The sequence below is a fragment of the Gasterosteus aculeatus genome, chromosome 9, assembly GCF_964276395.1.
Source record: "Gasterosteus aculeatus chromosome 9, fGasAcu3.hap1.1, whole genome shotgun sequence".
NCBI lineage: Eukaryota > Metazoa > Chordata > Actinopteri > Perciformes > Gasterosteidae > Gasterosteus > Gasterosteus aculeatus.
In genome coordinates this window covers 17491734-17516051 of record NC_135696.1, presented here as the reverse complement: position 1 = coordinate 17516051, position 24318 = coordinate 17491734, and the positions used below count along the sequence as shown (strand labels likewise).

Sequence of the window (24318 nt, the reverse complement as noted above, 5' to 3'; positions counted from 1 at the left end):
TGTACATTTGTGTGTATCTAAATGCTTAACTGTATTACTTTTTTCTTTTAAATGTAATATTTATATATTCAAATGTAAATGTTTGTGAACCAAACATATTGCATGTGCATTGTACTTTCAATTAAGCAAGTCTTCACAAAAATATACACTTAAACATCACCCTCACATGGCTGTTATTCGGAGAGTATACCATTACGTCACTATCAAGCGCCCACGACCAAACAAAACCGCGGCATCATCACGTCGCGACAGCCATTCTCTCCAGTCGGTGGAGTCAGGAGACGAACAAACCTGGCGGTTGTCGAAGAGCCTGTGAACGGCTAATCACTCACAACTGACACGCTGTTTGGGCTCAGTGGATGTGTTTCCCCTCTCGCAATGGTCGGACGCCTTCACATGTCGCCCACTAAAAGAAGAGAGTCAAAGGGTCGACCAGCACTCGCCAGTTTGACACAGCAGCTAACGTTAGCGGTGTTTTACTAGCCAGCTAACACTACACGAACTTGGTCTGTGGAGGCTAGTTAGCCCCTCCAGCTAACGCGCTAGCGTCTGTTAGTTTGGTGCAGACACTTGACTTGCTTGCTGGTGGGAAACCAAGAAAAGACAGAAGGAGCGTTTCACCTCATCGGAGCCCGTCGTGTTCGCTCCACCGAGCTCCAGGGGATATTTCTGTTTGGATACTCCACCATAAGGAATGACCGAAGAGGCCTGCTGTCTTTATCCATCCCCACGTTTCTGAGGTAAACACATAATAAAATTACAAAGTGCAAGATCACAGCTGGGGAATCGCGTAGAAATGCACTAGTGAAGCTGGGCCCTAGCATTAGCCAGCTAACCCATAGCTCGTCCGTTAGCTGAGTTAGCATTGCTAATGCTACCCACCGTAACGCACTTCTGTTGATGTGGAGTTTGTGGGCAACTTGTGAGAAGTTAACGGTGACAGATTCGGATCACCGGGGATCGCCTCAACGCGTCGCAATAACTCACACATCCATTTAAACAATCGTACTCGTGTGTGCTCCCCCTGTCGCTTAAACTTTTGGCTGTTTGAAAACAAGCTAATAAAACTCTAGTCAAAGGCTGCAAAGTGTGATGAGTTCAAGCCGCATGCAACACGTTAACTATGCAAACTCCGGCACGATGTAATTTAGGAGCTCTGCGGTCGAGTTTTGTCTTGATAGTCAAGACTTTCTCTTAACGCCGGAGCATTTGCGCAGACCTCACTTAATAGCACAACTTTAGCAAAATCCAGATGTTCTCGTGGCCACTGGGACAATAACTGCAGTTTGGAGGCTCTTCAGAGATTTCTGCCGCTAACGTTTCGGGTCCTAATAACTAACTAATTTGACAATGCACGTGAGCAATTCCACTCTTGTGAGTAAGTGTGTGACTCATTGTTAAAACCGAGTTGTCACTCTTGGATGCTTGTGAAAACTAGTCAGTTCTTCAAAACAATGTTTTCTTGTAATAAAGTGTTGACATGTGTATGTACACATGTCAACACAGGAGATAGTGCTGGAGAGTTTGGCCCCAGTGCCTCATGTCTGAGGTTAGTGAAACATGTGGGCGTCTGTATTCGCACAGATTCAAGTCTGGAACTGTTCATTACACATTGCTGCTAAACTAGAACTTGCATAAATACCAAATAGTGTTTCGGTTTCATTCATGTTCACACCCCGATCCCCTTGTGTTTGACTGCGTGCTGTCTCTCTTTCGGGGTTTTTCTAAGCCAGTTAGGTTTTGATGTAAACATCCCTATGGTTAAGATGATTTACTTTCCGTAATAGGAAAAGGAATTTCACAAAAGCTTTTCAACCGTTGTTAAACCAAGGTTGGCCAATATATGAAGTCAGGTCTAATGTCACTCATTACCACAGCCAATACATTTAACCTACTACTTCCTTGTATTCGTTTTAAAGAGGATGTAGACAATTGGATTTTATTTCCTTATTTCCTTCAACAGAATAAAAAAAAAATCTGGCTTGTTTTGAGTTTGACACTGAAACGCTTCCATACTAAGAAAATTCTATGAATATATTTTAAACATATCTGTATATGACTTCAAAAAAGCTCATATACTGAGGACACTTCAACCACAGTCACCAAAAGTAAGTGCTTATTTAACTCAAAGCCAACCGAGAAGAACCATCAAATATTGATGAGTATTGAGCCCTTCAGTTCATTGCATGACGGTGTTGCTCCATCTCTGTGGTTAAGGCAATATAAAGTTAGAGCACTGATATGACAAAATCCTTTTTTTTGTGATTGTTGCTGCAAGGCCTTGGAGAGCAGGAGATGAGGGGTTTCCTAGACTTTGTTTGCGGAAAGCTTCACATTCCCACACACACACACATTCCCACACTGACTGTAGCTGACCTCAGGGCCTTCCTCAAACCATTCTCATATGGACAGTGAGATTTCCTGGCTTTGAAGCTTGTGTTGACCAAACATAAAGAGAGTATGCGTCAGATTGGTTGAGGATGTCAATAGAAGTGTGATATACGTTCCTGCAGACAGGACTGATCCAAGTTGCTACTCGCAGAACTTTTTATCATGCTTATGTCAAGCGAATGTTTCCTGTCGGCAACCACTCGACCCTGTGAATGTTAAGCCAATTATGAAATGTAGCATTGTCCTGGGGTATTGAGGAAACTGCATGTAAATGTTTTAAAGATCTGTCACTGCCATCTCTATACTTTACACTCAAGATTGGACACATTTTTTTTCTTCTTTCTTTCTTTCGAACTCTGGAAAACAGGGTAAATAAAGCGCTGGTAGCACTGTAGGCGTCCTAAATGGTCTTGGTTGAAGTAGAAAGGACCAGGAGGACAAGGACCGCAGAGAGGAGCATCTTGCTTTAGTAAAGCAGTGCGTGCAGGCAGGTTATAATGGGCCGTCCTCAGGGTCTTTTGGGACCCAGAACACTGTTTAGTGAACGAGACATGTGGCTAATGAGTGCATCGGGACATCAGCTGGATTGGGCCAGTTGATGGTGGTGGTTTTACGAGGACAAAGGGGGACAGATTGAGGACGCATCATGAATTTGAGGACTTGAAAGAGGACATTGCTGTGTAACTGTGTGCAGGGGGGGAAATAAGACAGTTTCACGTGGCAAAGGGATGTTTGTAGCTGTAAAGGGGAGACAGCGTTGATTTGGGTCAGTCTTGTGCCGCTTCTCATTTATTTTAGATGGTCGTAATGGCCCTCGATGCTGAAAAGACACTTAAAAAAGGAGCGAGTGTGTGTGTGGCACTTGAGAGAAAGTGAGATCAAGCCACCTTGAAGAGAAGATTCCCCAAGAAATCCCCCCAAAAAACATCAATAGTGACTTCAGAGCACCAATGGACAACAAATACAGGAGCGGGAAAATAACCGGGTGGGAGCGAGGGGGCTGCAAGTAGGTTAAATACTTGGATGTTATGGCAGTAAATGAATCGCCATCACTTACTGGCTATACCGACTGGAGTCATGTTGCTTTTGTTAGGCCTATGCAGATTAAACGGAACATGCTTTTTTACTTTTGGACACTCAAATACAATGGTTGAAATTGAAACCGTACGCTATATTGTGGTCATAGTGATAGTCTTGTTCTGTTTGGGATTTCCAGCCACATGGATGTGAGGCACGCTAACGTTAGCGTCCCAGCTCGGCCGCCGCTCAATCAATGTGAGCTAGTGGGAGATGTGGATGCTGATATGCGGTCTCTTGTGTTACCGTGGCAATACACTGTCCGTTGGTCTCTAGTTGGCGCTCAATAACCATTGCTGCCTGAATCATATGTCATGTAATGTTTGTCATTTTAGATGTCGTCCTTGTTAATGTTCCGTTTGAGTCCTCCAACTTCCGTTCAGATGTAGATGGAAAAATGTAATTTAATTAAGTTCTCGTGCCCCGCTGTTATCCAGCCGCCTTGGGAAGTACGCGCGTGGAAAAAAAATGTTACCACCCGTTGTTAAATTCACTCTATCTTTATTCATTTTGTTGCAAGCTTTGGCCGCCCATGCTGTGGTCCATCATATGTGGTCAATCATGTAGAGACCTCCTGGTCTTGATGTGCTTTAACGAGACGTACAGACCGCTGAGCGCGGGTTGCGAATGGTCCTCTGCTCTGTATCGGCGAGGCACAAGGAGCATTTTAATAATTCAGTGCTGTGCCATGCAGCTGAGTTGGTTAATGAACAGCGAGGAATCTCCCAGGCATATTGCTTTGATGTGGGCTCTGCTGTGAGACATAGTGGGGGGCGGATTGGGACAAAACAGGTCAATAATGGGTAAATTATATTTAAGAATTGTGCTGTGGCAGTCATTTCTTTAGCCCCCACCCGATGAGTTAAAATAGCAGAATGGAGATGAATCCCCCCATCCTTTCCTTGGAAAGACCCCCTTCTTTGTCTCTTGGTGCTGAAGAAGCACATTTTTAGCAGTTTGAGCATCCTTTCACTCGTCGTCGTATCTACAGGAACCTGGGATGGGACAGTGTTCTCACAGAGGGCAGATCTTACAGCGGTAGAGTTTTTCTTTTGACAATATTGTCTCTGAATACGGTTGACGCTCGGAGGCTTTTCTAAATCGCCACACATTTTAAAGACTAAATTGGGAACCAGTTTTTAAATTTATTCATTTTAAATGTATTTGTATCCATGTAGATGTGTCCTTAGGCAAAACACTTTGACACCCAAATTGATCCCGGAAGGTGTACCTGCGCTTTGTGAATGTCACTATTGCTGATGGGCAGGTGGCACCTTGCATTTTAAACCTGGTCGAATGGGTGAGAGGTGACATGTGGTGTAAAAGTGTTTTGAGTGGCAGGAAGACTATCTGTACACGTCGATTTACCGTTTATCATGCTGGAAACATCATCGCCGCCAAGGAGGGGTTTCTTTTGTAGTTATTTTGTTTGTTTGTCAGAAGGATTACGGAAACTCTACCGACCTACTTGTCAGGGTGCCGGGTGAGAGGGTGATGCCTGGTGGTGCCTGGTGAGAGGGTGATGCCTGGTGGTGCCTGGTGAGAGGGTGATGCCTGGTGGTGCCTGGTGAGAGGGTGATGCCTGGTGGTGCCTGGTGAGAGGGTGATGCCTGGTGGTGCCTGGTGAGAGGGTGATGCCTGGTGGTGCCTGGTGAGAGGATGATGCCTGGTGGTGCCTGGTGAGAGGATGATGCCTCGTGGTGCCTGGTGAGAGGGAGATGCCTGGTGGTGCCTGGTGAGAGGATGATGCCTGGTGGTGCCTGGTGAGAGGGAGATGCCCAGGGAATTTAGGAGCAGCTGCAAATCACTGACCGATCCACTGATTATTACGGTGGAGGTTCGCGCTCTGTTTGCCATTTGTACCGTGATATCTATTGTAATATATTTGCGCTTTTCGTTTCGAACCAAACATTTTTCAGATGAGCTGAATTGAAAACCTGAAAAAATCCCAAATACTTCCTCACTCTAAACACACAATAACAAACTATTTTGTTCTTTACACATCCAGCAGTTACAGAGCAACAATATAAATAATTTGGAGTTGTCTTTTTGGCCGCCTGATAAATTTTAGTTGATTATTTTACTCTCAGCTTCGTTTCGGTCCCCACAGACTCCTGAAGTTAAATGTGAGTGATGATTCTCTGTATATCCGTGAGTGCATGTAACCTCTTGCATAGTCCTGTCTTTTGATACACTATTGAGAATAAATAATATAGACTATATAAATAAATATTACATTATGAATATAGTTAATATATCTCTTGCGGTTGACATATGCGTATTGCCCTGACATATTTTGTCATGCAAGCTCTCGGCATACTAGTTTTTTATTAAAATTGGCCATTATTTGCAGTCCACATGCCTTCAGGCTGATGACTGGTGACCCTGTGGTTGTGTTAAGTAGCACCGAAACACACGGATCCAGCACCTCGCTCCGGTTGGGATTCACCGTCGGCGGCTCCTTCTTTCAGCACGGACCTCGTCCATCTCGCGTTAACACAATTGCGTCTCATCTCGCGCCACTCAGCCGCTCTCAAAGGCCGACCGGTCCTTCTCCGGTGCTGCAGCAGAGGTGCACGGCGAAACCCATTTGAAAGGAGGCCTCTCCCAGCAGAGGTCCCGTTGGCATGGTAACGCCCGTCTTTGTGAATGGAGGCTTCTTTTACTCGCCCGGTCGGAGGTTTCCCACTGTCTCGTGGTCCAAGAGGAAGCTGTCACTTTTCACAGAGAGACCGTTAAAGGTTCACCAGAACCTTTTCACTTTTCTCGGTAATGCCGTTTTTTGTTATTTGACTATTGATTCATAAAATTCTTTCTGCAGATGGTAAGCTTAGTCACCTGGTTATGTGAGTGCTGTCATTCATCTGCTGTTTACACTGTGTTGCAGGGGCAACGTGGAGCTAAAGTTTGGAGATTATTGATGATGATGATGATGATGATTACGGGATGAAGAGTCCTCCTTGTTTTTGCTGCATCTGTTCAACACATCCAGTACAAACTCGCAGGATTTCTCTGAATTGAATATCTAATCATTGTTTTCTTGTTGTCGACCAATATATTAACTGAGTAGTTAATCAGCTTGTATAGCTCTTACAAATCATAGTTGTTTTAACAAGTATACACTTTAAGAGGTCCGGTTGAATCGAAACGTTTGGCAGCTCTTTTTTTTTTTTTTGTTCACCTGATGATCCAAATATCATCGACCCAACAGTTGTCAAAAAAAACCCACAAACAAAATATAGAGAGAAGATTGAATACTCGGTCGTCTATGTCGTAAGGTTATTTGTCTCAACACGATTGGATGTCTTGAAGGGAAAGGAGCACATTTCTGAGCTCTGGAGCAGAACAGAGAACTACTGACCTGATTCTGAATTGCCTCGTTCACCTTAATCAACTAAAACGCCGAAGTCACTGCAGCGTCCCGTCCTTGTCTTTTCTGTGTCACACGGGGGTCTGCAGTTGGCACGCTCTCAATCGTCTGCCCTTCCAAGTTTGACATTCAAAGTGCAGTTGCACTGTTTGCAATAGTTAGAATGTCCCCCATGAATGTGCATTTAATGCTTGTTTTGCTCAGCTTTTAATGTGGCCAAAACCAACCTCACCGTCTGTGGTAATTAAGTGGAAAACATTGTTATTGGTCCGTCGACTCGCTGCAATTTATTACTTTATTCACGGCTCACTTTGCCAACCGAGAAACTGCAGCGAAATGTTTTTTCTCTTTGAATTTATGCAGATCACAGTTCAATGGCCTACATACCCTTTCTTCTGGATGAATTATTCACTGTTTATCAAAATTAAAGTAGGTTGAGCTGCGCTTACTGTAGCTCTAAAATGTATCGTGTGTGTGAATTGATCCTCGATTTGAGGAGACACAAATTAATCTGGTTCCGATTCGTCCTCCTGAATATAAACACAGCTTTGATAGCTCCATTCATAGGAAGTTGTTTTGGAGTCTTTATTCCATGAATGGCGTTGTGTCCTTCTCCCTCTTCAGATCAATAATTGACGGTTTTGGTGCCATTCAGAACTCCGGCTCTACGGGAATGTGTGGCATTGTCGTGGCAGGATTTCCTCCCTCAGACTTGACCCGGGTGGCTTTCCGTCGGGGACTCGGGCATCTGGCGGCTCAGTTAAAGTGCCTTTAAGTCCGTTAGAGAGGATAATCCTTGCGGGAGAGTTGCAGCGAACAGAAGGCGCAGACGAAACGCTCTGTCAATTCACTCTCCCCACTTTTTGGCCATCTGACTGTGTCCCGCGCTCGTCCCCTCCTCCCGACGCAGCCTATCGCTCCACAACACATGGCCGCCATATGCTTTCTTCATTACTACCTCAAAGGAAAGATGGCCTCCCCCAAAACAAGATGCAGAAGGCGAAAAACAAAAACCTGTTAGGCTTGTGCAACCTGGAGAATGTACCTTCGCTTCCTGTAAATGATCTGAGGCGCATTTTCCTGGCATCGCCTGACGAAAGTTAACCTCTTTAGCCTACAGTCGTTTTCTCACCGTTTCTTTTTTTTCTTGTTTCTTTTTATTTTTCCTCCTAGCCTTCTCCGTGCCCCCGTCCCCCCCACCCCCCCCAACCCGGCTCAGTCGGTGTTCAGCATCACTTTAAAGCGGCAGGTCTGTGGTGCTGCAGATAAGGCGCCGCACCCCCAAAGCACCGGCGAGCTCTCCCAGAGCCGCCCCACAGGTTGGGGCCCCTTCTGTCTCTCGTAGGAATCCGCTTCCCCCGTTTCTTTTGTTTCATTCATGTTTCATGTGTGGGTCGGCTCTTTTGTTTAGCCACCACTTTTTTGCGATTGCTTTCCTATTGCAGTAATTGTATGTGATTGATTGCATCTCCTCTCACCCTCTGCATGCCTTCGCACGTGATCACGTAGCAATTATGGAGATCAAATTTTTTTTCTCCCTGACCTTGTGTTTTGCGCTTTGAAAAGCAATTACTTTTTTTTCCTCTTGATGTTTGGGAAAAGATCTTAAAGCACTAAACAATGGGTGGGATATTGTTATGTATTATATCCTGTTTCGGTCAATTCAGATCTGTGACATTGACAACGTGTTGATGGATGAGCGTTTTGGTCTGCCGCTCCTGTTTCCAGCACTGAAGTATTTTGGTGATGGTCATCAAGTCGTGGCATCGGTTGGCTTATCTGTGTTGCCATGGCAGCAGCACGTTGCTGCTCAGGTTCCTCATGATTTCCTCTGGGATGAAACACCCTTTAATCTGCTCTCTAAGAACATCTTTGTCTGCCTGAGGATTTCTGTGGCGCCAACTCACTGGTGCAAAACGACTCGTTAACAAGCGTGTCTTCCATGTAATATGGAGCCAGGTAATATTAACAAACGTGTGTTTAGCAGCTAATTTAAAGAAGAGAAAATAGTAAACTAAGCCGGTAAAGTAAACGGTCCTCTGATGACATGCTCCACTCAACTGTTGCACTATTGTTGGCATAAACAGGAAGAACAAAAGATCAGATTATGTACCTATTTGTGATGTTTATTCTCCTAGGCACGCGCTTTCATATGTCCCTCTCAATATCGTGCAACTGTATCCTCCAGTGTAGGATTAGTATCTGATTAATATCTGAATCCTGAGCTATTTATTTATTTTTAGACTGGACACGCAAGACAAGTTTTATATTTCCAATTACTTGTCATTGCGTGTCAGTATATTTATAACCCTCTCCTATTTGTTAAACTTTAGGCAGCATCACATCTGCACACAGAGAGTTGATCAGGTTTGGTCAAAATACCAAACCTGATTTTCTGATAGTTTTGAATTGAAACGGATCTCAACGGAGCCGGTCTCACCCTTTTTTAAAGTCTGCAAAAGCGCCAAGGGATTTCTCTTCTCCTTCTGCAGTAATGATATTAATCAACACCCTGACACTTCTGACCTTGCTCTTCCATTAATCCTCCCTCCTCATCAGCGTTTATCTGCTTTGCATGACCATCATGTTCGGTAGAATGCTCTAGGGACATTCGGGGGGGGGGAAAGAAAAAGGTTTAACTGCTGCGATACAGCTGCAGACGTTGTCACGATCGCGATGGTTGGGTCTCGGCCTCTCGGTGTGGAGCGCTCCTGGAGTTGGAGGAAGAAGCTGTTGAGAAGGTGGGGTCAAAGGAAATGAGGCTGCATTCCTGCAGTGATTTATGAAGTGTCTCTCGTTTTCTCTCCGTGCTGTTGGCAACTCAGCAGCTGCTCCAGACAGTTGCCGGGCTCACCTCCGCATACTGAAAGGTGGTCATTAGTTGCCACGTGGGCGGAAGTAATAATGTGCAATAAGTGTAAGTGAGCTGCTAATTTGAAGTCACCTGTGGCTCTTGAGCTTTTCGTTTTGGGGGAAAAAATAGAAAGGTTAACATCGTGCTTGCATATTTTCCACCGAGAGAATATCCCTGAACAAAGTGCTCATGTGGACCGCAGACGGTGGAATTGAAAGGCTTAAAGAAAATCGAGTGAGTCACATCTTCAGCTCGGATACACCGTGACTGGATGAGGCTTGTTTTATTGTGAATCTGTTAGCGACTCACACTGCTGTGTGAGAACATGTCAACCAGACGGAGCTCGAAGTTCACACCTGCAGCAGGAATACAGGAAGACACTTGTCCAACAGCTCTCCAGGTTTGTCCAATTTGTCCAATTTAACAGGCAGTGAAAATGCCCTACATGTGGTTGGAAAGGGCAACATGCCCACTTGTTCCTCTTGACGAGGCTGCTGTACAAAGGGCCACGTCCACATCTGGATCTGACGGCACGGGCTTTTTTTGGAGCAAACAGTAGTACGAGACATTTTGTTGCATCTCAGAGTTATTGTGTTATGTAACTTTTATGCTTTAAAATGTAAATGTTTTTTCAGTCATGTAATGTAACAGTTCTGTATTTGTTACGCAAAAGAATGAAGAGTGAATTATGTCCACTAGGTTTACCCGTAGTCCTGTGTCCTCAAAAGTGCACATACGAGTTGCGCTACTTAAAACCTGTGCAGTGTTCAACGGCAAATCCTAAATTGGAGTGAGGCTTCTGCTCGCTGAAGGCGGTTGCATAACGTGTGCTTCTCACATTTTTACCAGAACTGAACCAGGGCCAGAAAACACGGCAGCTGCCTTTTTCCATGTAGACTCATTTTATTTGGCCCATCCAGGCGCAGTTGACCCAGATAGAAGTGGTGTGCATCTGTAACCTGTTTGTTTGCCTCTGGGAAACATTTAAGGACTTTTCCTAGAGAGCTCTGTCTTAACCTACGAGTGGGTTAAAATGGAGTTATTTCGTATCCGAACACCAGCGTTTGCGAACCGCTAACCCTTTTGTCTGCGTTAAGAACCGATACAGAGACTCGTGTTGTCCCAGGCTGACGATCCCAAACAGGCTGGCTGGGTACCGATGCCCCTGATTATCTTTTTAATTATCCGCGTCTTTGCAAATAGAAGCCAATCTAATAAAGTCTCACAATTTCCGGATTCTCCCGTCAACCCGATCTCAGCGTTATCGCATGTGAAACAGCTGGACGTCTGGACATCTGTCAGTTTCCCCAGAAGATCTTATCCATTTTTGTTTACGTCAAGCCCATTCTCCCGCCGTGAGCCGGCTCCTCGCCGCTGCCTGGTGGGTCTAATCATGTTCCCACGCAGGTGAAACCCGGCGCTCCATCACTCGTGTTAAAACACCCGTCTGTCTGCGTTTGGCCCGCTCATCAAGTTATACTCCAGGGTACAGAAGTAAAGCTATTGGACTTGTGTTGATGTAAGTTGAACATATGGATTGGATCAGAATGATGACGATCCGGTTCTGGGGGATGGGGGGGGGCGCGGCGGCTATGCTGGTGCAGAGCGACTCCCAGAGGGGGACAGGTGTTCGCAGCTTGAAGTCCCAGCGAACGTGACGTTGGAGCGGCATTAGCTGATGTATTGAGTTTGATATAAGAGTTTGAGCGGTGTCCATTTACAAGGAGGAGGGGGGTGGGGATTTATATAACATCCTGCCCATTTGATTGGGCTGTTTAAAAGGGGGGTCGGCACGAAAGATGATTTGACTGGAATTGCTATTTTGGTGTACATTACTGCGGATTCAACAGAATATTATGTCTTTTAAAAGGGCATTTTTTGTAGGCAGTTTGAAGGACTGAAATGTTTCATTGTTGACAAATTGTTTTCTTTATTCCCCGTTTCAGTTTTAAGCTTAAACTCACGACAGTACAAGGAGGTGGAAAAATGAGGCGTGTCAGAGAGCGTGTGTGTTTTGGAGAATAAACTGTGAAATGCCAGCATCCTCCCCTCCTTACTCTGGCCCCCCCGGTCCCTCCTCTCGTCTATCCCAGGCGGCCCCACGGCCCTATAACTCTGCGATGACCTCTGAGATTGCTGCGTTGACACCCCCCCCCCTCCGCTTTGTCCACAGAAAGAATCAACTCTTAGAGTCGGACCTGGAGTGGAGAAGACCCATTGTGTCCTGAGCGAACCCAGGCCGAGAGAACTGTAAGTAAACACAACTGTGTGAACCTCTGAGGGGCCCGGACCTGTGTGTGGCTAGTGCTCAACGTAGCGCTTATCGCTATTTACGCTATTTACACACAGGAATGGTGAGGTTTGTGGTTGTTTTGAACTCGTGTAGTGTTTATAGATTACAAAGACGCCGTATGACGTGCGCCTCGGTGGAGCAGTGAATGCGAGGCCTGGTTCGGATGTTGGGATCCGAAGGCAAAGTTTACATAACGGGCAATTATTTGGCTCCTCGCGACCATATTGGTGTTCTTCAGACTGTCTCTATACGTCTTGATCGCAGCGTGTTAAAATAGCAACTAAAACCTGGAAGGTGAACGGGGAGCAGGGAAAACGAGGCTGTGACACTTTTGAGAGACGCAATTAAAAAGGCTGCGATGAGGTCTGCTAACATATGGACCATTCTATATTCACAAACGGGCTCACGTTAATGCCATGTCTTTTCCGTTAGCTGATGGGATGTAAGCTTGAACAGTTGTTTCCTAGCAACACATTTCCCATGTAAAGGCTGTTATCAAGTAGACATTTCCTCTTCCCACTCCACTGGAATTGGCCACCACATACAAGTTCTTAACATGGGACACGTTGGTTACGTAAAAGAAAGGTGAGAAAGTTCCCGCACAAGCAATCAATTAATCTGCTAAATGTATTCCTAGTCTACTAAATGTAGAAGGAATCCGTAGAGGTCTTTAAAGCCCAAGTAGCTTTCTTCAAATACATGATTTGTCCCTGAAGCACTTTGCAGTGACGTAAAACAGAAAAGAGCAAGTTGATTGTCCCGTTAGTGCAGATTAAATTCCCTGCCACACGTCCACTTGGTTGTCAGTTTGCAACATCCTATAATCTAAGTATCTTGATCGAGGAGTTATTTTTTATTGCCTATCTGCCTTTTTCCTGCATGGTCCTTAACCATGTTGTTGTTGTTTGTAGATACTGGAACATGCCAAAAAAAAAAAGTCCAACATGACTCATGACCCCATTAGTGCGTCGTCTACTTCCACTCCCATTGTTTAAAGAATGTCTGAGCCATGTGTTATCTAATGAAATAGAAAGAAAAGGTGTCACAGGGATCAAGGAGGATCAGAAAGCGACCGCTGTGCGGAAGGCCCCTCCCGGGGTATCGTTGTCGGCAGGAAGCACAGCCTTCACACTCCAGCACGGGACGCTGTGGAAGTTGTTCTGAACAAATGGGAGATGAATTCACCCCCCGAGGCCGCACACGGGCCGGTTTGTAGGAACTGAACTACAGTTTGTTAACACATGGGCTCATTTAATGATCATTTAAAATCTTGTTTTTTTTACGCGGTTAGCTTCTGCTTTGATATGGAATTAATCTGCAATTTCTTGATTAATTCAAAATTTTTCATTTATCAAACTTAAAAACTACATTTTTTTAAAAGCCATTATTATTTAAAGAATATCAGTGGCTCTGTCTGCAGCTAGCTGCTAGCTCAGCAGTTGGTGCGTTGAGCAGTTTGAGGCGACAGGAATCCTTCCGCTATACTACACAGCAACATTTTCACACTTGTCACCTCTTCACACTCGGCACATGTCCACAGGAACATGGCTGCAGGGTCAATGGCGCGCAGGGGGGAGGAATGCGTTCATGGTGTATTCAGCGACTGTCTGCTAAGGATTCTTCCCTTTTCAAAGCCCTGAGTCTGCGGTGCAAGGCGTGAATTATTCATCCTCTGCGCGCACCTGTGAATTAAAGGTAAAGCGATGCCACAGAGCGGGCGCTCGCTAGTCCCGCGGCTGCATTTTTAAAACTGTGGGCCGGCACTCAAATGTCAAAATGTTAACATAGTCTCTCCCTAAAACTGTTACCACTCGTCTCGGGGACCGGATGAAGGAAATCTGATACGCTCGTTTTGAATAATTCAGCATGAGGGTTTGGGATTGAATGTGCAACTTCCCCATGTGAATCCCAGTGTCCTCTCCGTGTGCTCGAGAACAAAATGGATCAAATGCGTCAAAAACCATTCAAATGCTTGACAAATACTTGCAAAAAACAAAGGGTTTTTGAAACGGACTCCTTTTTAGATGTTTGTTTATTGAACTGAGCACGCTGTCACACTCGCCGGCAGGGATTTCTTTTTATTCATATTGAACATGAAGAACTGAAGCAACGTGCCTGCTGAACCCGTTTATAGGAAGAAGAGCAAGTGTTGTCGTTTGTATGAAAGGTCCGTTTTTTTAAAATGAGAATTTGAATCTACTTCCATCTAAGCAGATGGTGAAGGGCTGAGATTCAGCCGTCCTGCGTGTCGCTCCCTAATCAGTCCCACACCTCTCACCCCCTCGTTCTCTGTAAATAATTCAGAGCAGCCTTTTGCCTGCTTCTGAGAGGAGCAAACACAATTGATAATGGAGGATAGCTGCTGGGGACGGTACAAAAAGAGAGCGAGCAATAAAGCTGCTGACGCACATTTCAGAGGTCTAGAAAGTTTCAACAATTTTAACTGCAGTGGTTTTCTTTTTATTCAATGTTGCCAATATGAAAAAGTAAAGGATGTGCCGCCTGTATGTTGTGCAAACCTCTTCTCACTGGACACACTTGAGAAGCACACGTATCCTCACCGAGTCAAGCGGTGTCGTGGTTTACGAGGTGGATCCGTGTCATCCTTTTGAGGGGTGTGGTCAACACTTTCTCGGCCATTCATGCCTGTTGGAAACGGGACGTCCTGCTTTGTGTCCGTTGGGGAGACGGGAAGTTGTGACTCTACTGGAGCTCTTTGGGCGTCGCCGCGGTGCCCGGAGGTGAATTCTGACCATGGTCATTTTCTCATGTTACTATTAATATACATGTATTTTGGCTGGACTTCAACTGTCCTAAATCAACTATTACGATACGGGGAATAACTCGCTATGTATCTTTTGTTATTGAGGGCTTTCAGGACAATTATTTAAATAACGTCTGTATGAAATAACATGGCAAAGCACATTGTAAACCCGAACAAATGAACAGTGCTAGACATTCAGTGCAAAACTAACTGAACAGTTTAAGTGAATGCATAGTGAAAGAAAAACGTAAAGTATTTGTTAATCTCATTGAGTAATGTGGTGGTGTAAAACAAAATCCTTTCAGTGGTATTCCGTCAAATATCCAAATATCATGTTTTCTGAGGAATTTTAGTTGGTACATGCTGGCTATCCTCAATTTATGATCCCACTATGGATCCATCAAGAAACGATGAGGTGTTTTTACTATATTTAATTGTTTTACGAGTGATGGTTAAAACCATGGCACATGCTAGATTTAACCTTCGACCATCAACCCCTGCAGATGAACGAACACTGATGCTCTTACCAGCCTCGAGTGGTATGAGAGGAGCCACAATCCGCCTCTTCCCCACTAGAGAGCAGCCTGCTCGGAGAAACTGCTGTGTAGGCGCACCACACGTCCTGTGATGTGTTTGATATCTGCATTTTTGTTTAGTTAACCGTGATGCACAGATTCTTGGCTTTGATATTTAATTACTCCCCCTTTTCGCAAAAAAAGCCATCAGAGCTTTTGCTTTCAGTGTGTCAAAGTTTGGCCGCTTTGTGATAATTGAGGACTTAATTTGCAACCCCCACTTAAATGTATCAACCACTAATTGGCTTGAAGAGATTAATGGCATCATTTGCCACTTGATTATTAACCACTGAAGTCATTGGTTGTATTGCTCTGAGCGTGTTGCTCGTCACTTTGATATTCAAACGCTAAAGATTAGGTCACTGTTTGTTAATGTGTTACCTCTGCGAAGTTCTGCCAGCATTAAATGGGTCTGATGTTTTGCTGGTGGTTTGTAGACTATAAACATTAGACAGTGGTTGCTCACCTTAATATCTCGCTTGTGGCTTTGTCAGTTTTCTCCATGCAGAGAATGCTGACTAACAACTCGACAGGCGGCTTTGTACAAGGAAGAGCTTTGTAGCTTTAAACGTTGAATCCAGGATAGAGAGGCGGGTAAATCTTACCATGTCGCAGTGAAAAGGGGGCATATTTGGCTTCTTAATGGTTTACATTGCATGATGACAATAATATTTAAAAAAAACTGGATTGGCAAAATAAACGAGTATCATACTTTTTTTTCCTTTCGCTCGATGTCTCTTTTGCACAGGCTTTCAACATATGAATGAATATCAACTGTGACTTTGCAACACAAAGGCCAGAGGATAATCAGGAGGTCAAAGTATGTTGCTGTGACCCTTTGTATCCCGGGTGGATCCATATAGCTAAGTGTACACTGTCTTTGGCTCTACACCGGGATCTTAAAGGATCACCGGTGTCCAATCATCCCTACCGGTCCTTCACGAGGGGTTTACAATCTGAGTTTCTGTCAGCAGAAAGAAAAATGTTAATTTGTGCATCCGGGGGGGGGGGGGGGGGGGGGGGGGGGGGGGGGGGTGGTGTGTGTGTGTGTGTGTGTGTGTGTGTGTGTGTGTGTGTGTGTGTGTGTGTGTGTGTGTGTGTGTGTGTGTGTGTGTGTGTGTGTGTGTGTGTGTGTGTGTGTGCTGCCTGCTAAATGTCTTAAGGGCAGAATTTTATGGTTGAAAAGCGGTGAAATATCATCTCCCAGTAATGATGAATAATAGAAAGAGACCTCGCATTAACATTGATGAGGGTGATCTGCGGGAGTTTGAGTCCTGCACATATTGATATATTGTGCTATGGCTTCAGTATATCATTTGCTGAGAATGTGAATACATGTTAGCATTCTTTGAATTTGTTTTGTTCTTGGTCATTTTAAACATTTCTGAAAGTGTGTGTTTAGTAATAAAGGCATTTCTAAAATCAATTAATGCCTCAAAATCAAAATTTCCGGTTTTCTTTTTCGTCTGTTGTTGAGACTTTAGTTTAAAGTGAAATGAAGCACTGCGTTTTCATCAATTCTTGGCCTTTTAAACATATATTGGGATTTTTGTAGATATCTTTTAATAGTTTTACATGATCAAGCATTACAGGGAGGGTTAAATTGACTACATATTGCACTCATTGTAAACTCATCAACAGTTTTTGTGCCGTTCTCTCCTTTTGAGAACAAGGAACAACGTTTTTTATGAGCACAGTATTGATCCGGACTGCTTTTGTTCACTTAACACAGTGCTGTATCTTACTGGAGGAGGCACAATTACTCAAGATTGTAGAATTCATATAGTCTATTTATTTGTTTCTTCCACAGGAGAAGCAATAGAGCGATATTCATCCCGTGTTGGATGCCAGTCGAGCCGGCCCGCTGGGATTTGAGTCATTATGTCTTCCTCTGAAACCCTCAGAGTCTCCTTTTCGTGGATCAATACCACAGCGGTTTGCTGACGAGGCGAAAAGCCATATTTATAAATAATGAGCCAATCACCCTTCTGCCCCGTCTTTTAACTCCTGGCCGAGAAAGAGAACAAAACGTGATGCTTTGCTTTTGTTTCTTCTTCTGCAGCACTCTGATTTAAGACCAAACATTTGGAAAAAGACCTGGTTGACTTCTTATCTGCGTGGCCTTCAACAGTTTCTATGGTCTTTCTATTGGTGGCAGTAAACGGGAATCAAGCATCTAATGTTATTGTGTGTGTGCTATTTATAGCGAGCTGCCGTTGATCCTCTAACGGAGAATATTACCGCCCCTCCCTCTCGCCATCCGTCCCTCCGTGGGCCCCACGGCTCCATCAGCTCCACTCACCGTTGCCTACTGTGTCTACGTCGTCCCCGAGCGCCACTAAACCCGTCGGGGTTAAACGCCGCTGATGAGTTGAGCAGTGAGTATGCGGTCTCACTGAAGCCGGGGCAGATGTTTACTCCAAAGGGAATTAAAACGGATGCACTTTTACTGCTGCCGCTTGCACTTTATTGGCACTAATCCCAGACCCGCCGGCTGCGCGTGTCCTCTATTTGTATTAATAAACGCTTGAATATGTGCAGTAATTCAGTGTTCACTTTCCCAGCTTTATCAGTTAGTCATATTGTCAGTCTTTTTAAAGACGTCCATTTATTTCTGTAATCGTCACTGCGGACACCAGCCACGTCTTGACCGCACTGACAGATTATCGGCATTAAAAATCCCATCTGCTCTGTTATTGTCCCTTTTTAAAGGCTCTTTTCCCCTGGACCCCCCCCCCCCCCTCTGTGTCTCCGGCTGTATTGCGCTTATCACTCCTTCTGGTGCATGCAGAGTGGCTTGGATTTCTTCTGATATTCTCTCCATTGCTTCCTCAATTAATGGAGCAGCCAGGAGCTCGGATGTCATGGGAAGCACTTTAATCGGCAAGTTGGAGGAGCTCTGTCTGAGTGGTCTACCACTGGAGGGGGATGCAGGGATGTAGGGAGGGAGGGGGGGGGGGTGTTGCACAGTGGTTGTGGCGGCAGCAGTGGAGGCGATAGCATCCTCATTGCACAGCAGCCGACGGCTGTGGGAGGACATGCATGGAAATCGTAGCTGACAGAGGCGAGTCGCGGCAGACGTCGCATCCCAAGCGTTATTTGCCGTATCGGTGTTGTGTGTTTGTGGGGGGTGGGGGGGGGGGGGGGGTGCGTGCTGTTTAGAGATACAAGAAGTACAGCTGAGGGAGTAGAGTAAGTAGGGGAAATGCAAACGGCAAACTGGACTTCACAACTCTGGCGCGGCGACTGAGGATTAAGGGCAAGCGTCGGCCAACGCGTCCAGACGCACGGCAGGCGCCTCTCGCTGAGGGCGGGACCTGTGGATCAGCACCACTTGGAGCCATCACAGGGAAGGCATCAGCCGTGAAGACAGCTGGGGGGGGGGGGGGGGGGGGATTTCAACGAGGACCAGGAAGAGGCCGCGGCTTGCAGCCTCGTCCTGTCTTTTTCCGCACGTCTTCTTCCCCAACACCACCCGGCACCTGACCGCCCGCCCACCCACACCCCTCCGAGGAGCCCGGGCTACTAATGAGCAAGTCGATGTGTGGTTGCTGCTGCAGCATCATCTCCTCTTTGATGAAGAGATTGGGTCGCACGGCGTGCTGCTCAGATCTCTTCTCCAGCCACACTTCAGAGCAGCTGCAGCGACTGGCTGCCGGCTGCCCACCTCAACCAAAGGTAACGGTGCCCGCCGGGGTTCTGCGTCGCCCACAGCCTCCCGATCGGCCCGCTGTGCTCGTGCGCGCCTCGCGTGCAATGAAAGCATATTTGCAGAAATCTCCGAGCAAATCCGGCGTCCTTGTTCGTCTTCCTCGGCCGTCCGAAAACAAGCCGGCAGGTAGAAGTGTGCTGCCAGTAATTGATTCTTTAATGGAACCAGGTGATTTAAGTTCTCTCGCTGCCTTGACAACAGAGCGCTTGCTTTCAGCCGGCAGGGTCGTTTAAATGGATGCCTTCAGGCTGCCTGTGGTTTACAGGAGAAAAAGCTATTTTTTTCAACTGGAGCGAATAAAAGCCGAACGCTGAAAGACACAGCAGTGATCGAGTGTCTTGGTTTCCAACACGTGTCTCTGCTCTGAGCGATGACAGAAATCCACGAGGAAAATGCCGTGGTGTTTTTTGGCCGAAGAGCGAATACTTAATGATCATACCTTTTTTAGTTTCAATTCTAAAACCCCCAAAAAGTTACTGTTCTCCCCAGAAGGCACCGTCACACGTGAGTGTGAAAGAAATGTGGCAAATGTTATCCCTCCCGTCGAGCAGCTCGGGGATCGAGGTCTCACGTTCGCCCTCTGAGACGTCACAAGTCACCAGCCCCGAATAGCAACATCAATTAAAAGCTTCTGCATTGAATCGGAGACAATTTCCCCAAACCCCAAAGTATTCAGAGTTTCTAAACTTTTTAGGACTTTGTTGCAGTTGGTACAAGATCAAAATCCTGGTGTTGGGTACCGGAGCCGTATATGTCTCCTCTACCTCGTTCCATCCATATAAATGACAACTGTGGTTCCCTGGTTGCAAAATTCAAAAATGGCGAGGGCCTGGTCTAGGCCGAACCCGAGGCTTCAAAGCGGCAGTCCAGGAACCCAAGAGAGGACGTCTTAATTGCCCTCAATGGCCTCTTCGGCCAAAAATGTTAGACATACAAGGAATTTGACATGGCCCTTGGTGCATAACATAAGACAGTGGGTCAATGGATGAGACCAATAACATAGGGAAGCTATGCAGCATTGTACTGTGCCTTTAATGTCCTCTTATAGGAAAACTGTCATGTCACGGAATATAAAATGTAAACCCCAGAAACTATTCATATTTAACTATTGATTAAAGAATGAGAGCGTATGACACCACCATTGCCCCTCTGCTATTAGGCCTTTTGAATCAGCTGCTCGATCAATATCTGTTACCATGCGCTTTGTGAACAGACAATAAGCGCTGTCCTCTCTCCTGCTGCTCTATTGACGTTGTATTGGACCTCGCGAGCCCCTCGCAATCTGAGTGTAAGTCCAGTTTCATCTTTTCACCTCCCTCAGGACATCATCAGCACATGAAGATTTGAGAAGGATATTTTCATAGATGCAGCATCGTTTTTACATAATCAAACACCATCAGACATCAATGATTGATGTGTCAGTAGAACAATGATCATTTGGGCCAAAATGATGCGAGTGGATGAAGTTAATGAAGACACTTGGGTTCAAACGGTCTCTTTTCACTTAACCTTGACAACATTGTTTCCTTCCCCACCTTCATTTATTGGGCAATCCACTTAAAGGTGGAGCAATCACATGGTTGAAGGCTGTGCCGTGAAATAAAAGAACTCCCTTCTGTGCGCTGATCTGTACGTAAAAGTCTGGCACCAGACCCCCATTTTCTCTGTTTAATCTCCGTGACTCACCCTCTCGTGTGCACCTGTGTCACCTGTTTACTTCAGGAGACACACATTCACACCTGCCCGCCCCCCGTCCTCCAGCTTCCCAAAGCACTGTTTTCCTCCACTGCGTTGCTCTTGCGTGCACGCGCTTCATTCATCAGCCTCTATTCCTGATCCGGCACCACTAAAGGCCACGTGCCAAGTCTTTGTCCGCTGCTGGTGTTCCTGGAGTCTTTGTTTGTGTCCCACCCGGCTGTGAAGGTCAGCAGAGGAGCAGCTTCATAAGTGTGCGTTCCATTCTCGTCCGTACAAATCACGCGGCTGTCTCTTCACGTCTACTCGAAGGTGAACGATAATGTTTTAAACCCTTTTATGCAAAAGTGTTGGCCAACAAGTGAATCAAAACTGCACTGTGCGTCACCGCCGCTTGCTGTTCCCACTACACACAATTGTTTTGAACAGCAGCAGCGAGCTGATTTCATGCCGCGCTTAGGAAACTAATAACGGAAACCTGGGCCGTTCCGGTAAGAGGCCGGGATGACTTCAGCTATTCATAGCCTTCCTCTCCTCTGCTCGCGGCAATGGACTGGCGGTCCCGAGAGGGCTCCGTGCAATCCGAGACGGGTCTAATGCTCCCCACCGCGGCGCAGCAGAGCCGGGGAGAAGCGTGCAAAGGGACCGGGGACGTCTCCTTCAAGGTCAAAGCCATGCGTTTTCACTGAGACGGAAGAGAGCGTGTCGAGCTTCCCATGGAAATGTTTCCGCTTCACATCTAGCTCATTGGAGGAGATTTAGGAACAGCGGTCCGCACAGGCGATTCTTGATTTGTCACAGTTGGGATTAGCGAAAGAGCCTTATTTGGGCTTTGAAAAGAAGGCCCATTTTTAAAGCTACATTAGCTACGATTTTGTACAATTAAACGTCTGCTCAAGGAAGTGAGGCACCAGTATTGGACCTTTTTGACCTCATGTGCCTGATAGGGAGCCGCCACACGTAACTATATAAATCAAGAATAAAGAGGGTATTCAAAATTATTTTAAAAGACTATGAATGGATCAGAAGAAAATCTGTTTTTCACATTAAAAACCGCTGTTTGCAAGCGGCTTCTTTGGTGTGGACTGCTTAAAGAAATCTCACATCTACATGTCGAGTGATCTGTGCTCAACTAGACAGATGTTCTTTGCCGCCATGTGATACGCTGTGATTTGTAATACTCGTATTGATTGATTTAAATCATTAAAAAATGACCCCAGCCCCCCCAGAGAAGACAAAGTAAACAACAGATCTTCCTTAACCTGAGGGAGCAAACTCTCCTTGTTCAGTTTTGTTACATAAAAAGCAGACTGTGGCAACGATTTATTCAAATGATTCAGCGACTGCTGAGATTTTGTGTCTTGTTTGGAGGCGTTGTCGGAAGGAGTGGCCTGTTTTTATAGCCTAATGTCAGTTTCTCTAAAATCTCTACCTCACATGACCGCGCTTTCCTCAGACCCTTTTTACGGAATGAGCGCTCCACTAAAGTAACCCCGGCTTCCTTGTAATGCTGCTTGATTTTTCAAGCTACACAGTGAGCCTGTAAAGAGACTGAAAGGATGCCACTGCAGATTGTGTGATGGAATATAGCAAATATATTGAACGGCTCCCAGTAGAAAAACCAGGGGACAAGATTTGGGATTGGAGCACATTTGGGATTTGGGAATCAAAACGGGTGCAGTGGCACAAATTTGCTGTAGGAACCTTGTTGACGCCTCAAGTGACCACACAGAGAATTGAGTTATCCAAGATGTAGTTGTTGTCCACGAGCCAGACGGAGATGAACGTGTTCTCCTTTTCTTAAGAAGCAGCGTGTAGACTAATCGAAGAGGACGGTCAACAGACCCGAATCCTAAGCGCAGTTGTTGGACCAGCTTCTGGTACATTTAAGCCACGCTTTGCTTTCGCATTTGACAGATTGGACTTTAGGAAGCCGGGACACGAGTAAGCTATTCTGCCCGGCCGTCTCCGTGCGAGACGCCGCTTCCAACGGCGTGTGATCTGAAGCCAAACACAATCACTCCCACCTTTTTTATCCTCGTCTGCTGCTGGGCAGCGATAGTGTGGCTCCAAAAGCGAATGTCCATTGTTTTGAATTAGGGGGCAAGAATAGAATGCGATGAAGGACACTCGCAGTTGTTGTTTTTTGGAGGAAACCAGCAGTTGAGCGTGTGTGTGTGTGTGTGTGTGTGTGTGTGGGTGTGCGCGCGCGCGCTAATGATTCTTTCTTTCTTAGCAGTCGTCTTGATTTTCGCCTCACAAACGCCGGCTGAGTGGAAAACAATTGCCATGTATTAACAATCGTTTGACTTTTTTTCCCCCCCTTGTGTGTCTTTGCAGAATGCCAAGCCCTTCTCCTCCTCAGACAGCCTAGCGAAGGTCCAGGAGGTAGCAAGCTGGCTTTTGGAAATGAACCAGGATCTGCTGTCGGGGGGCAGCAGCAGCAGACGGAGTCGGGGGCCGGGGGGTCCGGCAGTGCGAGGTAACGCTTCCTCCACGGCCCGGGCGCCCCAGCAGGCGGCCGAGGAGGGCGACGAGGATGAGCACATGAACCGGGTGGTTGAGGAGGAAGAGCAGCTGCAGCAACGGGTGAGGCCAAACGATGCTGTCGTCGTATAGGGAGTGGGGGGGGGGGGGGCTTTTAATCTTAAATCTTTAATCTGGTTGGCATCAGCGAGCAGCACGCTGAGGTGTGAATATGCATTTATTACGCCTAATGTATTCGTGGGAACTTTTTTGAGGAACTTTTATAAGTACAACTGGTTTAATTTAGCGCTGGACCTTTCCTCTGAGGCATGACTTAAAAAAAATGTTTTGTCTCCTTCCCGGCGCTTCACAGCCCGAGGCGTCGCAGGTCGATTGCGAGCGGGAACAACCGTGGGCGCCAAGCGAGTCGGGAGCGAGCAACGGCCCTCGGGGGGGGGAGGACGACGACGACGACGAGGAGGAGGAGGAGGGTCCGCCGAATGAGGTGAACGGAGGAGAGAAGGGGGCCCGATGGATGTGGGGGGCGGAGCAGAGGCGGCCGCGGGGCCAGCCGCTGGGCGAGGAGGACGAGGAGGACGAGGACGAGGAGGACGAGGAGGAAGAGAACAACAATAGCGGCTGTCACCAGGAAGAGGAGGAGGAGGCGGCGGCGGCTGAGGAGAGGACCGAGGGAGGGGGGGAGGGGCCGGGCAGGGAGGAAGAGGGCGAGGAGGACGAGGAGGACGAGGACGAGGAAGAGATGGACCAGGACAGCGATGACTTTGAGCATTCGGCGGAGAGCGGGCGGGAGGAGGAGGAGGAGGATGAGGAAGAGGAGGAGGAGGAAGGGGAGAGGGAGGAAGGGCTGCGGTCTCCTTCGCTCAAGAACAATGTGTCGGCGCCCAACAACCACCTGGACTCGGGTTGTACTCACCAAAGCTCCTCCAACAAGAAGGTAAGCACAGCTGTTTTCGCTTGGGAGGGGTTTTGTTGGAAGCCGCGGAGAAAGGGTTCGTCTGTAAACGGTTCACGGGGAGTTCTGGGAATCCTGCACAAGAGTCACGGCTTCCCGGAGAGAATTCTCTGTCCAGGGTATTTTGGCTGGCTTTTTAGCACCGCAG

At 46.5% G+C, this 24318-nt stretch overlaps 1 protein-coding gene across 2 annotated transcripts in view; it reads left to right on the top strand.

The window, feature by feature from the left end:
• Positions 1 to 239: 239 nt before the first annotated feature.
• Positions 240 to 24318, top strand: part of fbxw7 (F-box and WD repeat domain containing 7) — a 78492-nt gene continuing 54413 nt past the window's right edge. The window contains exons 1-4 of one of the 2 annotated variants that reach the window (XM_078109169.1): positions 240 to 740; positions 11866 to 11942; positions 23072 to 23320; positions 23571 to 24152. In XM_078109169.1, the coding sequence (XP_077965295.1) occupies positions 23141 to 23320; positions 23571 to 24152 (762 nt within the window). In that variant the 5' untranslated portion in view covers positions 240 to 740; positions 11866 to 11942; positions 23072 to 23140. The remainder of the gene's footprint in view (positions 741 to 11865; positions 11943 to 23071; positions 23321 to 23570; positions 24153 to 24318) is intronic. The other variant, XM_078109170.1, reaches the window with a different exon arrangement.